This window comes from Rhinichthys klamathensis, unplaced genomic scaffold (genome assembly GCF_029890125.1).
Source record: "Rhinichthys klamathensis goyatoka isolate OS25496 unplaced genomic scaffold, OSU_Roscu_1.1 h1tg000040l_1, whole genome shotgun sequence".
Lineage (NCBI taxonomy): Eukaryota > Metazoa > Chordata > Actinopteri > Cypriniformes > Leuciscidae > Rhinichthys > Rhinichthys klamathensis.
The window spans coordinates 11774320-11791015 of record NW_026606587.1 but is presented as its reverse complement, the minus strand read 5'-3'; the positions used below and the strand labels follow the sequence as shown (position 1 = coordinate 11791015).

Genomic DNA, 16696 nt, shown 5'->3' with positions numbered 1-16696 from the left:
GAATCAAACTCAATATATTTTAAACTTTACCAGTATCGATATGCTAGCTTGAGAGTGAGTATTAACAGCCATGTTAGTTGTTTATATTCATAATGATAAAGTTAGGTATTTTATTACATGTGAGTCTGACATGATGTCACTACATGCACTGCTCCTCTCCGCTCGGCGCTGGTAAGCGCGTCCTCCAGCTGTGAGTGTGTTTTGGGGGCGTGGTTTTGGAAGGAGCCCAGAATGGAGGGGGTGGAAGTGAATGGAGATAAGTAGCTGTGTTTATTACAGCCCTGAGAGGACTACAGACACTCGATTTTTATACTCTCTTTTCCAGAGTACTTACATTTTAATTATGCATTGATATATATAGAAAGTTTAAACAAATTTGGCAAAAAGTTTTTAAAAAAATACCTACCTACAATACCTTTAACTGAACCGATATAGACTTTCATCGAACCTTCGTACAAGGTTAAAAACTAGTTCAAATGTGGCCATTGTGGACATATTTTCAACATCATTTATGGTCTCATTTAGACAGAATTACTTTGACTATTGCTGTCAGATGATCTTAGTGAGAATTAGCAGAAGTTTAGATATTTAGATATTTGTTTCATTTGAAGTGTCACCATTGTGGTGATCAGTGTTTGCTTTAGTTGGGCTCTTGGTCCCTGTAGATTTTACATTAAATTTTCATTGGCTGCTGTAACTGTGTGTTTGTATAACACAATTGTTGTGGCAGAGAAAGCCAAGAAAAAGTTAGATCAGAAGTTATCAGCTCAATGTTGATGATGACATAATCATCACAAATCAAGTTTCAAATGTTGAGTTTAAAATTGTATTTATGTTTGGCATTACCAACCTTGTGGAAGTGCAATATTGGTGCCAATAGAATAAGAAATATTTTTAAAATATAAAAAGCATGTGCACATGATGTTTTGAGCAAATGTATTATGTAGTCACACACAGACATCATGATTTTGGATATGAATCACAACAACGGTGACAATCGAAACAAAAAAGCTTGGGAATCAATAATGAGTTTTGAACTATGAAAGCTACCCACCATGCATTGCAGCATGACCATTTATTTTATTGTCACCATTGTTGTGAATCATATGTAAAATCTTGATGTCTGTGTGTGACAACATGATATATTTGCTCTGAACATCGTATGCACATCATTTTTATCCACCTCAAAATAAGTGATCATAAAAATGCTATTGGTGCCAGTCTTGCAGATCCACATGGTGGCAGCTAGAAATTCGAAAGTGTCTGACAACATTAGATGAATGTTTTGTGAAGCTTTCATCATCAACATCAACATGAAGCTGATAACACCTGATCTTACTTATTCTTGACTTTCTTTGCAACATCGACTGTGTTATACAAACACAGAGATACAGAAGCCAAAGAAAAGCTCAAGTAAAAATTAAGGGGACCAAAAGCCCAACTAAAGCAAACACTGATCACCACAATGGTGACACTTCAAATGAAACAAATATCTAAATATCTAATAATCTAAATATCTAAACGTCTGCTAATTCTCACTAAGATCATCTGACAGCAATAGTCAAAGTAATTCTGTCTAAATGAGACCATAAATGATGTTGAAAATATGTCCACAATGGCCACATTTGAACTAGTTTTTAACCTTGTACGAAGGTTCGATGAAAGTCTATATCGGTTCAGTTAAGTCTGTATCAGTTACAGGGAAGCAATTCCATTGATTTGTTTGGACATTACTATTTCACATAGATTCTATCTGATTCAGTTGTGTTGTCACAACACAAGGAGCTTACATAGATTCAACAAATTCCATTAATGTTAATAAAAATAATTTGCTTGTGTGGAACCACTGTCCATAATTAAATTGAGTAAGTTTAAAGAGTAATTTTTTTGAGTGCAGTAACTCGCGTTACTTATTTGAAAAAGGACCTCTTTTGTTGCAAATTTAAAAGTAAAGAAATCTGATTACGCAATTAGCCTTAATGCGTTTCCCCCAACACTGACAATAACAACACTGCATTCAAAGCAATCTGATGTCAGAGAGGAAGGGCAGCCTTGCTTAACCTACATGAAAACACATTTGTGTGTGTATAAAAATGCTTTACTATAGATGAAAATACGCAGTGGCGTCATGCCCATTCAAAGTGAGGGGGCACGTGCCCCCTCAGATTTTTCCTCCCTAGGGTGACCAGAAGTCCCGAAAAATTTGGGACAGTCCCGAAATCTAAGCTGTTGTCCCGAATCCCGAAACCGGCCTTAATTGTCCCGAAAATTATACTAAAGCAAAATCTTGATATAAAATATTAAAAACTGTCCGTGGAAGTTGAGTCGTCCTGCAGCCAGCCCCTTCCAATTGCAGCAGCCGCAGCCGCGAGGACAGTGAATGTGCAGGCAGCCAGTCTAAACTTTAGTTTTTTTACGCGCGTCATTTGCTCTTGACGCGCGAATGGATTCAAAGTGTTCACGCGTAGGCTATAACTAGACGCGGTAGGCGCGAATTTGACGCGCTATTCGCGTCTGGTGTGAACGCAGCATTAAAGGAGTGATTGATTGGTCGCGTCACTGTGTGCAAAAAAAAACTTCGTCCGGGCCTTGTCTGATGTCGGGTTAGGCCTACACAAAGCAAATCATCTACAAAATTATTTAGTTTTCCTATTTAATGACCGACAATTTAGTTGTAATAATAATTTTGCCATAAGGCTTATTAGCGTTAGGCTATAGCCTGAAAGGTCTGATTTAGCCTACACACTGTTACAACAGTAACACATTTTTTTTTCACAATGACATTTGAGTTCATGATTTTAATGGGGGTTTTTTTTTTGGCAGACTAAAGACTAATGACAGACTTTGATCTTTGAATTAAAAAATATGTTTGGTTCAGGTTTGAAATTCATTATCTTTTAATGTAGTCTAATATCATAGGACTACCCCCCAAATCCCTACAGCATAGTTGTTATACAGATCGCTATACATATTGCATTTGATTTGATTACTTTTTTACATTTCTGTCAAATATTAACCATTTTCAAATAAACGGGGTAGTGTTAACCTTATTCAGCACTGAAATCTGTCAAACTTCTTTCAAAGTCCTTCATCACATATTAATAATAAAATAACTTAATTGCAGAGCACCACAAAGTCAGACCTCAGCACCTTTATGTAGGCTACCTTTAATGTAAGATCGTTCTTAGGTCACATACCAATTTAAAATCATAACATAAAAACTGCAATGGTAGGCTACTGTTTTTAAAATCATGTGTAGTAGGCCTAAATGTACAGTAAGTGTGTGTGTAAACATGCTTTAATGAAGTAGACTTCAAAAGCTTTTGAATTTGAGCTTACAGTTCTTTCATCAACCTGTCTTTTACATAAACTTACAAAATAGATACTTTAACTTAGTCCTCAGAATCAGATAGAGGAGTGTTGCTGCTAGCTCCGTTAAGGTATTTCTGTCCCTCCCAAACTGCATTGAAATGGTGTGTTTAGCAGCCAGAATTTAAAAATTTTCAGGGGGAGAAACCCCCTGACCCCTCCTAACATGATCCATATCACCCGTCAGAAAACAATTGCAACGTCTCAGATTGTGCCCCCCCAGAATTTTGGCTTGCATGACGCCCCTGAAAATACGTCATATTAAATTGTACTGTATTTTAAGTGAGGACTCTCACCAGACAGCCGAGGGTGGCCCTGAGGAAGGAGAGGACGGTTGGAGAGATTGGTGCAGATGCAGTGAGGATGAACCGCAGGTTTCCACCCAGACTGGCCTACAGGAAGAGAGAGAGAGAGAGACGTCACAAATATAAACACATTATATATCCACAAAGGGGCGCTCCAATCTCTTTTCATCAACTCTTTCATAGCTGGAGCATTCAGGTTATTGTGAAACATACCTGTATCTTATTGAAGATCAGTCGGTCCCACAGGCTGTTGTTCCTCACGACTCCACTACTCAGTTCTGCCTGTTTCCTCCTCACGGCGTAATGAAGAATGACTCTCCTCAACGGAGACGTGACCGAGCCCAGAATCTACACACACGTGACATTCATCAGTTTAAAGTGAGGGATTATTCTCCATTTGTGTCCAAGAACTCCACACTGCTGTGCAGAACACACTTTATCATAGATGCGGTTGAGTAATCGAGGGACCACGGGGAAGAAGGTGGGCTTCAGGGTCTTTATGTCATCCATCAGCAGAGCGATGTCACCCTGGTAAAAGCCAACCCGTGCTCCGTGACAAAACATCGACACCTGACGAACAGAGAAAGAGTACACTGTAAAGTAGAGAACAAGAACACAACAGAACAATATAAACCAACAGGAAGCTGGACACATTGTTTTTTGTATTCAATTAAAGTCAGTATGAAATCATAGGTAACACTTTACAATAAAGTTTAATTCATTAACATAAATGTGTAGAATAGGTTTTATTAAATAAAACAAATAGCATCTATACATCTGGTTTAATGTTCGTTTATACACTAATGGTCAAAAGTTTGGATAATTAATTTTTCTTTTTAAATGTTTTTGAAAGAAGTCACTTATGCTCACCAAGGCTGCATTTATTTGACCACAGATACAGTAAAAACAATAATATAGTAAAATATTATTACAATTTAAAATAAATCATGCAAAGCTGAATTTCCAGCATAATTACTCCAGTCTTCAGTGTCACATGATCCTTCAGAAATCACTCTAATATGATGATTTGCAGCTCAAGAAACATTTCTGATTATTATCAATGTTAAAAACAGTTGTGCTGCTTCAAATTGTGATGGAAACTGTCATTCACTACCACCCAAAAGTAAGATTTAAACAAAAGAAAAGAAAGAAATTGAATACTAGCTATTCAGCAAGGATGCTTTAAATTGATCAAAGGTGACAGTAAATATGTATACTGTTAAAAGAGATAAATGCTTTTCTTTTGAATTTTCTGATCATCAAATAATCCTAATGTAATGACCCTAAAAATTCAGCTTACATTTTAAAAGAAAACCGTTATTTTAAATTGTAATACAATTTCACAATATTACACTTTTTACTGTATTTTTGATTAAATAAATTGACACTTCTTTCAAAAACATATAAATAGTATATTTACATTACTACCAGTTAAAGGTTTTATATTAATTTGTACAACATTAATGTTGCTTAATATTAATAAAATTTGAATTTACACTGTTTAGGACTTATAAACACACCCTAAAACGTCAATGATCTTATGTACACTTAATTAAACCCTTAACCTTATTGACTTTCCAGATTAAACCAAGGAAAACCTTTTCAGATGACAATAATAATAATTAACAATAATAAAACAATACTATATTATCCTTGTATATTTAATCCAATCAAAACCAGAAAGGAAAAAAAAAAATCTCAAAAGTTTCTCTTTTATTATTATGATAATTATTATGATTATTTTGCTCCATTTAGAAACTGTGACATTAAATGAGTGAGGGGTTACCTGGATCATTCGTTCAAACATGTGGGCGAGTGGCAGATAAGAGATGGACACGTCCTCTTGACGAATCACAAAGAAGCCCTGGTGTGTGTGCGTATAAAATGAAACGGATAAGACAAAATGGAAAATAAATGTGGTGATTAGACAAGCTGATAAGATTGAACTGGTTATCAATTCTGCATTTTCCCATGCAGAGTATCATGAGCCGCCGTTTTAAGGAGCAGTTAAATATTGAGAGAACAATATGTAGTCCATTTCACCATTAGAGGAACAAAGAGCTTTATAAACAGGACTTGAAAGAGAAAAAGGTCTCATGGGAAACTCAAGGTCTCTATTAAAGAAAAGAAAAGGGAACAGGACAGAAGATAAGATGAAAGCTACAGAGAGAGGATGTTACGGAGGGGAAATGTCACGAGTTGAAGGATAAGAAAGCAGACACAGGAAGCTCAGATCTCTCTAACTGACCTCAAGGATCTTGATGACAGAGGAGGTGTTGGAGGCGATGTTGCCGTGAGTTATCATGGCTCCTTTAGGCTTTCCTACGTCAGAAAAAACAAACACATCTAAACCTGATATACCCAAACATCATGGCTAGAGCTGCACGATTCTGGTTAACTTGAGTATCGTGAATTTTTTTTTTTTTTTCTAATAGAACAGATTCTGAACAGACAAACTAAACAAAATAACATCTAATTTACTGGAGAAATGTTAATTGCTGCATTTAAAATGTTAAATTAATCTGAATGATTAAAAAAAACGGTTAGAATGAAGGATTCAATGACTCGCTCATAAATCCTTCACTTGTTTCATTACTGGATGAATCAGCGTTTTTGAATGAATCTCTTGAATGAATGATTCAGTGTTTTTGAATGAATCTCTTGAATGAATGATTCAGCGTTTTTGAATGAATCTCTTGAATGAATGATTCAGCGTTTTTGAATGAATCTCTTGAATGAATGATTCAGCGTTTTTGAATGAATCTCTTGAATGAATGATTCAATGACACATTTGTAAGACACATGTCGCCACCTGGCGTAACGTAATCGATACAATCTTTATTTGAAGTTACTTTCAAAAGGTGATTTGCTCCATTTTGATTGCTACTATAGACATCAGTGTTTATATCTGAAATATACCCTTTTATCGTAGAACGTCTGTGATAATATAAACATTTGTCATACAGAAATAATGAAACTGTGTGGTTGAAAAGCCTTTGTGAAGCTGTTTCATATGACAACCTCTCTCTCTCTCTCTCTCTCTCTCTCTCTCTCTCAGCGTGAACGCAGATATGAATGTTTCCGGAGTGATTTTGTCAAATGTTTAATAGACACATGCGAATCGTTGTCATTTAGGAATGAGATCGCGCAGGTGTTTAAATCGAGATTGTGATCTTTTAACAATTAATCATGCAGCTCTAATCATGGTCACATTATGGTATTAAAGAGTTTCAATGTCACAGGTTATTGTACCACACAATAAACTGAACACATGTGAAATTTGGTTATATATTACAACAGATCAAAGAACAGCCCATAAAATGAATCCGATAGTGTGAGCAGGGTGTTTGCTGGTCGGTACCTGTGGTGCCACTGGTGAAACACACAACAGCCAGATCTTCAGGTTTAGGAGGCTGAAGCAATACAAGAACAAAGAGACATCATAAAACTGTTGTGTTGTGTGTGAATGTCCCTCACAAGCGTACAGCAGCATGTCTCTGTGTGTGTCTCTGCAGCAACAGCACGCATAGCAAATCTAGTCATCCAAGACCAAATACATTCATACGGTCACATCCATCAACATGCTGAAACTACTCCGAGAGTTATCATAACTCAACTAGCAAAAAGGAGAAAAACAAATCAAGGAGCTCTTACCACAGGAGACTTTAGGTTTTCTCTTCCCAGATCCTGCAATACACACACACACACACACACACACGCACATAGATCAACCACAGAGCTCTTTTCAAAGTTGAAAATAAAACAAAGATTATTTGAGTATGCGACGGCATGGCTGCCGTCGCATCATCCAAGTGGATGCTGCACATTGGTGGTGGTTGAGGAGATTCCCCCTTCCATGTGAAGCGCTTTGAGTGCCTAGAAAAGCGCTATATAAATGTAATTAATTAATTAATTATTATTATTGAGTATGCTTCACAAGAAAATACTATTTCAGTCTTTCTACTTTGAAATGTCATGTTTAAATCAACGTTTCTTTGTAATTATTTGTGGAATTTACTAGCAACTTCTGAGTGAAATTGTTTTAAAGTAATCCCTAAATCATTTTTTTCAGTGCCTTATAATCATAATGACCAGCAAATAGATTGCAAAGTGTAAAAAACAGGATTTTTCTTGCTCATTTGAAATATGAGGTTGATATGACATGTAGACTTTAATGTTCTCAAAGCTCACGAGCCAATGAACAACAGCAGTCATTTCAATAACCACCCGTCATCCGTGTTTCCCGCCCGATTACCTCATCTTATCCATGTTATACTGTAATTCAGCAACCTGATTAATGCCAGTGTGAATACACCAGAACACAGAGGATAGTCAATCACATTCATTTATATATTAAGATCATTTGCATATAAAGCCCCTTTCACACAGCGCGTTGATCCCGGGGCATTGCTCGAGTGCCTTCTGAGTGAACGCAAACACGCACGCCCCCGGGATCGATGCCAGGATGAGGACCTTATAACATTGCCGGGATCAGTCCCGGAAGCGATATTTTTTTTCACAGGATGGTAGGGGAAGACTACTCATTAATATTCATCCCTAATGAATATTCATTAGGGAACTCATCCCTGACCAATGCCGTGAGGGGTGTGTCGTAGTGATGAAACACGTGCCATCGCAATGACGTAGTTATCGTGCGACTCTGTTGCTCTTAGTAGAAAGTTTGTGTTCATCATCAACAAAGAAAGAACGAAAAAATGTCTGAAAACTGGAATGAAGCGGAGACCAGGGAGCTCCTTACTATCTGCACTGAAGCGGAGATCGCATCCTGACGTCACGTGTCTTTACGGGATGTGTGTGAACGCTCTCACAGATTCTGGAAAATCACTGGCACATTGTCCGTGTATTTTCCGGAATCTCTGTGTGAAAGGGGCTTAATAGTCTTAGAGGCCTATTTAATTGTTAGAATCAGAGAGAGGGTGGAAATTGGCCATGAAAAAGTAAATAACAAAAATGTTCTAAAATGTAAAACAAAAACTGCTCAGTTATTTTAACTTGATATTTTGTGTCATGTCAGTTGCATTAAATACTATTCCTGACCATAATATGTGAGAGCTGAAGTATCTCCACACCACACTTCCTTCCTCTCTCCAGCAGGGCGGCGCTGAAGGGGTTAAAGAGCACCAGGCAGGACAGCGTGGGGGTCACACAATTCTCCTTGTTCTTCAATAGAGATTCTGCTTTATCCTCCTTATCACAGATCACCATAGAGATCTCCGCTGGGGAGAGAGAGAGAGAGAGAGAGATGAAGCTCTGATGTAAATTTGAGCACTTCAGCATCGTTTGTTGAGCCATTATAAGAACGAGGTCATGTGCCTGTCTTACTCACCCAGGTTAAGGATGTGAACCATGGCTTCTAATCCAAGTGTATCGTAGAGAGGCACGAGAGCCATGGAGAACGTGTAGCAGGCCAGCTCTGTAATGACCCACTGCAGCCAGCAGAGGGAGACAAGCAAAGCAGGAACATTAGAAACGCACAGCTCTGATCCGCCCGGAGAAACATCTCTGTTAGCGTTCCCATTCTCCTCGATGGCAGTGTGACTATCGGAAGTATGACTTGGCTCCGCTCAGTGATTTAACCGATCAGTCAAAATGCATCCATTTCGCTTTTTAATTAATGAAAACAGATATACAAATTACATTATCAGCATAACAATTTGAGAGAAAAGTTTAGGTAAAAAACCTCCATGAAACTCAATATGGTTAAGCATTTGGTGTATTCCCATTTTGCAAAACCTGATGACAATGTTATCCAGCATGAATTTAGAATGATCCAAAGATCAAAGCAAGAAAATATTATCTTTTGCATTTTTGTTTTTTAACCCTTCATCAGCTTCTTTGGAGATTTTAAGGGGGGAAACTATACCCGAGTTAAAGAATCTAAAAATATAAAAACTAAATAAGATATTAAGACCCAATTTTACAAAATTTGGATAAACTTAAAACCGTTTTCAAGTGTATCAACAAAATAAAAATGTTCTAAGGGGAGTAGAAATATTACATTCCAAAAAAAATGTTTTGACTGCCAAAGACCTCTGTCGTAAGCTTTGACCACAGGAGGCTTTTCTGAACATTTGTACAAAGGATCATGATTAACGTCACAAAATTGTGACCTAGAAAATAGTGTAGAATCTTAAATGCTTATTTTTTTCAGGTTTAAATAAATTTTTTTTTTTTTAAATGACTCCAAGGTTTTCAATTCAAACACATTTGGACTATGTGTATTATTTCTCTTACATAATATCTCTTACATACCAAAAACCATGGTTTAGGTTTTTGGCACGGGCTAACCGGGCATTTTTTCATGACACATGGGGGGTGGCACGAGCAGTTAAAAAACTGTTTTCTATTATCTATCATTTCACTGTGTGGGGAATTGGCAAATTGGCGCCGCTGCTTGCTGAGAAGGTGCCGTGCACAGAAGCTGTGTGAGAAGGGGGAAGGGGGGCGCGGCAGGGGGACAGCTCACCTCTGGGTCTCTCCCAAATGGAAAGGACAAGGGGGAGAACGGGGGATCCACTGTATAGAGCAATACTCTAATGGAATTAGTGGGCTAAAGTTAGTCACATCTTTTCTTCCAAATAACGCACATTTCATTCATAATATTACAAATACAGGCCAATAGTTCTTGCACATTTTTGTTTTTCTGAATTGTGTGAAATGGCTAATACAAATAGGTAATACAAAACGATTATGTGGTCACCGAGGTCCTTTCACACTGGACGCGATTTTGACGCACGGATAATTCGCGCGATAGTTTTATTTTTTGATCAGCTGTTTGTGTAATGAGTGCTTCCACACCGAACATGTGCTGCGGTGAAAAAACGACTTTTATTTTTTCCGCTTCGATGCCGATTTTTTTACTTTTGCGGCGACAGAAAAGGCTTCAGCCAATCACATACAAGGAAACAAAGGCGAAGCTTGACGCTTTGGCTGCTCTGACGTGGCAGCATTATGTGCGAGAGAAGAGAAGTGTCACATGAAATGTAGGCTTAACTAAAAACAAGCAATACATTGAAACTAGAAACCTTTTATAATGACAGCATTTTTATATTGCCTATTCCGCATCTCAACGCACGCATACCCTATCATTTATGAAATGACGGTGTTTCTTACCAGCAAAAGAACGAGGCATGGGATAAAATAGCTGGGATAGTTGGTGTCTCCGGCGAGTTGATGAAGTGCGTGCTGATGATTTATAATATTTTTGACTAGGAGGGAAATAATTGATTTGGAATATTTTCAACATTCATGGTTGTGTGTTTCATATTATTTTTGCATGCATGTATAGGCCACACACCAGAGCATGTGCGTAAATAAAGCAGAGCGGGGTGACTTTTAAATAGGCCTATAAGTTAAAAAACTCAAACAAAACATACGTTTCATATATACGTTTAAATCATAGGTTCTCAAAGTGCGGCCCGCGGGCCAATGGCGGCCCGACGAAACATTTCTGGCGGCCCGCGATAACATCTAATTACATCTGTAAAACTGTTAAAACTATTGCTTTGAAAAAATGAATATCTCAGTTTAGTGGTGTTTAGCGGCATCTATAGGCATAAGCGGTAATTACATGGTCCGACCGACCAATCGCACTCGACCTCACTCCCAAGGCCACCAGGAACAGTGGTTGTCTACACAGGAATAGGAATCGTGGCCAACCGAAACCAGCACCACAAATCCCATTGCAATTTAAAAGGGTATGTTAACCAAGTAATCAATATTCAATGTGACTTAATAATAATCTTAACAATGTCAAGCTTATTAATAGCCGCGTTTCCATTACCTTTCAAATTTTTCGCGGGCGCGAACACTTGCATTTTCCTATCAACAGTGGAAACAACTTAAACTAGTCTATCATTTCTGGTCATACAGAAAATAATAATGCATTATTCGCAACTACTTTTATTTGTGTAAACAACAAGAAAACGTGCTTTTGTAAAATAAAATAAAACAATCAGTAGGCTACGCGCTTTCATGATCTCCGTGAACTGGAGCGCGAGAACTGAAACAAAATATAGCCTATGTCTATTTAAAGCTTAAAATGTGCACTTTTAAACAAAAAAACTCGAATCGAAAGCAAATACCTGATTATGTATTCCGTGAAAGGTGGATTTCTCTCTAAAAGCGCATCTGCTTAACAGCGGAGATGGAGATATGTTTTTAGCCGACACTTAACAATAGTTTATTAATAAACAATTAAAATGACTCGCTGTTTTTTCAGACGCATTTATTATCATTAGCCTATAACTCACCTATAAAGCAGGCTAGATCAGACACAGGCTATATGGCTCTTCTCATTCATCACTGCGGGAAAAATATCAATTCCAGGTTCTAATTTGGCCTTAGAAAACCAGTAAAATCGACATGTTTTCCATATTAATTTGTGAATATTTAAAATGTTTAATAAAGGGGCAAAAAGTCATTTAAACAAAAATCTGAAAAAGTCTGTCGATATACTTTTTTTCGCGCAGCAGTTGGTGTAGCCAGTTCAAATTAAAATTGTGTTCAACTTTGCGTTTTAAAAAGACAACAACCGTTCATTTTTCAGTTACGGGTTAAAAAAGATAGATAATAATATGCAATTCTGCAATAATGGAAACGCGACTGACAAGCAATGATAGAAATGAATGATGATGATGACTTGTTTGGTAAGCTTCTATTTTAAAAGTTTCTTTCTCTCCCCCCCAAGATTTTCACAAGTTTTGCCAGGTTTAGCCTCAGTTATGAATTAAAATGTGTTTATTGCAACTAATGTAAACTGTAGAGATGCAACCTGGTCATTAAAATAATTTCAAATGGGATTTTCTTTTCAGTTTTTTTTTTCCAGTTTTCTCCCCCGCCCCATTGGCGGCCCTAAGTTCAATGTTGGGTTCCTAAATTGGCCCTCACCTATCAAAACTTTGAGAACCCCTGCCATAAATCATAAGCAGTGTCTCGGAATAAGCGGTTTGCAGTTTCTATGCAATGTGATGTCAGATCGTTCAGGCCCCGCCCTCGACTGGCGATGGACTCTGCCCTATTAGCATAGCTCCGCCCCTCAGTGAGCTGTACACAGTCTGCCATGTTTATCTCCTCGCCACAGCATTTAACAGCAGGATTCAAGTAAGAAAGCTATTCTTATTAAACAAAGCTACTAAAGTTATTCAATCAAGAGTGAGTGATTTTCTGTTTTTCTTTTGTTGTTTGATTCATATTAACAGCACATAGCAGCAGGTACTGTATATTACACTGCTTTTACTTTAATACGCAGATCTAATATACACATGCCATCTCTTTCCCTGCTGTTTAAATGCACAGACATAACAAACTGTGTTTATGTGAACTTTGTGTGTTTTTGACATAACCTTGAGTGTATTTGACAGTTTAAGCGCAATAAGAAGTGAAAGAGAACTCAGTTTAATACTCACGGGACGCTCCGCCTGACAGGCAGCTTTTTTGTGTGTGTGCTTCAGATGTGTTTGACCATATATCAAAAGTTAAACTAATATGGCTTTAAAACGCATGCCGTTGCCGATAATAATCTTTTATGATGATGAAGAACTGCAATGTCACGTGAGCGTGACCGCGATAGAGATGATAATCATGTTTAGTTTTTGTCACAGTATCAGAGGCGCGAGTTGTAAAGGCTCTGCCCTCTTCTGGATAGGGGGCGGGGAGCAGCAGCTCATTTACATTTAAAGATACATGAAAACAGCATGTTTTTACTTCCACTCAAAATTTACAACATGGTATAATAAATGATCTGTGGGGTATTTTGAGCTAAAACTTCATAGACACATTCTGAGGACACTTGAGACTTTATTACATCTGGTAAAAGGGTCCCCTTCAGTGGGGGCTGGTCAATAGGGGGTGCTGGGGCGTTCAAATTAAGAAAAAAAATGTATGATATGGTTATACAATGGACATGTCTCTTTTCAAATAAAATATGATACACTTTAAGTGTATCTTTATAGATGTATTGTTATATGTAGGCTACTATATTGAAATAGACATAGTACAGTGTCCCTTCTTCAATTGGACATACATTCAGTCATGTCTGGCAACTTGACAAATATGTTGTCAATGTCCTTAAAATTCTAATTAAGATTAAAAAAATTAATGGTTTATAAGTATTTTGGAAATCACATTTTTTCAAATTATATTGGGCTTTATTAAACTTGAAACTATACTGAATTTATGTGCCATTTTTTACTACAAGTCAATTTATTGAACAACTTTTACAGTCTTTAAACTGAGATCTTCAAGGATTTGCTATCCTGTGGCTCCCTCTAGTGGGCAACATTAGTTGTATGGCCTTCATCTCTGAATTGCATTGAAATAAATGGCTGATAATTTTTTCTGGAATGATTAAAACATTTTTAATGATTACTTTATTACTGATAATAATACACCCACATTAAACTCAAATTCACTGATTCGTGGTACCTTAAGTTATTTCATAGCCTGGTAAACACCAGGGGCCTCATTTATAAAACTTTGCGTAGGATTTGCGTCAGAAGTGGCGTACGGATGAAACATAGGACGTGCGTACGCACAGAAATATTCGGATTTATAAAACCGTGCGCACGCACATCCTACGCATTTTTCCCTTAATAAATCACAATCAAATCTAAATGTAGCGCAGCTTTTGCGGCTTCATGTCACGCCCATAGTTGCCCATAAATAGTCCGTGAAACGCCCATAAGTTAATATTCATCGGTTGCGAAATCATGGCAAACATAGAGAGGAAATCAAAAAACGTAACTTCACTCAATGTGAAGTAGAAGTTATCGTTGGCGAGGTGGAAAAGAGGAGAAAAATGTTGTTTGGAGGGCACAGTGTGGGCATTAGCTACTAATGCCAAAAAGGCACTTGAGTGGCAAAAGGTTGCAGACGCCGTAAGTGCTGTAGCCTCACAACCTCGGACTGTGGCCGAAATAAAAAAGAAATGACAAGCTACAGATGTCGGTTATAATCTACTTGGAAATAGGGAAATAGTTCAGCGCAAATGTAATTTCTTGCAGCTTTCTGAATGATTGAGACATACGTCATACGTTATTTTATCAAAAATAAAACAAACTAAAGGCATATGCATGAATAGTGAATACCATGATTCCGTAGCTGATAAAGACATTTTTACTATGAAAACAACTTTCCCCAGTGGACAAATAATACATCTATCTATCTATCTATCTATCTATCTATCTATCTATCTATCTATCTATCTATCTATCTATCTATCTATCTATCTATCTATCTATTTGCATCTATATCTGCTCCGCCAGACGGACACATTGGCGAGAATATCAGTTTTGTACATTATTTCGTTATGTTTACCATCTTATTTATGAGGATGAATTGTATAACATGCCAATATTATTGCAGAACATATTTCACTTTTCTTTTTGCAAATATGTGTTAATTTGCATTTCTGTTGCAGATCGATCAAACGGGTGTTTGTGTAGGCTGTTAATTGTAAGACTTGCTTTGTGAAGTCTTCGTGTTATTTATGAGAGGCAGTATTGCCATTACACAACGGTCTATCTGCCGACGGTGTCGCCATTTCTCATTATTTCTCATTTCACCCGTTTTTGTGCGTACGCCTGGGTCAGAGCTTGCGTGAAGGACCGCACATTTTACCGTCAAGTTTTCTTTTTATAAATACCAATTAGAGCCCGACCGATATATCGGCGGGCCGATATTATCGGCCGATTTTAGGCATTTTCCTAACTATCGGTATCGGCATTTATAATGGCCGATAAATGAATATTTAAAAAAATGCGGTTGCGGTGCTTCATAGGGTGGCGCTGCCAATAAAGCACCTAAAAGCTGTCACAAGAACTGGCAAAAGTAATGATTATGAATACAACAAATATAGCAAGGAGACATTTTAATTGTTTATTAATAAACAAGTGTTTTCAGTCAGTGTCAGCCAAAGATGAAGTTGACGATGCTGACTCGCGATCTTCAGTGAGCGCGCGCCAGAGAGAAATGCACATTTCATACGATTGCATGAATCTGTCTGTCTTTCGTTTTGAATTGTTCTGTTTAAAAGTAGACATTTCAATATAGATATATTTTAATTCTCAGGTCTATACGCTGAGTTTCGGTTCATGAGACGTGCTCCAGTTCACCCGCAGGCGCCTCCATGTCGAGATTAAATTAAGATATAAATTAAATCCAGGCAAATGGCTGATGAAACATTGATTAAAATTAAGATACAATTAATACAAAACGAAATTCACTTTGAAACGAAAGGTTTTGTGCTTTCTGTTTGATGTCTATGTGAAAGTTTCAAAGCATATTTTAGTGCCGCTTTCAGAGCGCTCACGTCCGTAGTGCTGAACTGTCGCGTCTGTAACATTGTTTTTTCCTCATAAATGCGAACACGAAAAATAAAATAAAATAAAATGAATATTTTATGTAGCCTGAGCTTCTTCATCCGGTGGGTAGTAGGCTAGCCTACTTGTGATTTGCGCAGTGTAATTCACAGAATTGATTTCTCTGCTACAAGCCTCTGTCACGTATTGTGTGAGCTTGTGACTATTGCAAGCGCGCAGCTGAGAAGTCCTGATTATATTGTCTGCTATATTTAGGCCTACTTCTTATTTATTAAGGCAATTGGTTGATGAAACATTGATTAAAATGCGTGGCGCGAGCGATCTCCGACAGTAAACTGATTCTGCTTTGTCTCGGGTAAACAGCTGTTGCGAGGCGAGCAATAACGGCCGCGTCCGGTGTAGACACAGTGTTAAAGCTCATTCTGCCTGATAACGCTACGTTTCAACATCAAGCAATATTCCAAAAATGTATATAATTATAACACTTTATATAGGGCCATTTTGCATTAAGAGTAGCCTAGTTTCACGTTTAGTACATTTTGCTTACTAATTATTTAAAATAGTATAAAAGTACTGTACATATGTAATTAAAAACGTTTTCATTATGATATTATTCATTTTACTTTAGTAAAAAGATCTGAGTTATTCCTCCACTGGTAGAGATTAGAGGAATTAAGAGTA

General features: G+C 37.4%; 1 protein-coding gene across 1 annotated transcript in view; it reads right to left on the bottom strand.

The window, feature by feature from the left end:
• The window catches only part of acsl2 (acyl-CoA synthetase long chain family member 2), a 44639-nt gene that overhangs the window by 9732 nt on the left and 18211 nt on the right, over positions 1–16696 (bottom strand). The window contains exons 6-14 of the mRNA XM_056246863.1: positions 9022–9121; positions 8733–8911; positions 7329–7361; positions 7036–7087; positions 5923–5996; positions 5461–5538; positions 4110–4244; positions 3888–4022; positions 3666–3761 (exon numbers count right to left, since the gene is read on the bottom strand). Coding sequence (XP_056102838.1) covers positions 3666–3761; positions 3888–4022; positions 4110–4244; positions 5461–5538; positions 5923–5996; positions 7036–7087; positions 7329–7361; positions 8733–8911; positions 9022–9121 — 882 coding nt within the window. The remainder of the gene's footprint in view (positions 1–3665; positions 3762–3887; positions 4023–4109; positions 4245–5460; positions 5539–5922; positions 5997–7035; positions 7088–7328; positions 7362–8732; positions 8912–9021; positions 9122–16696) is intronic.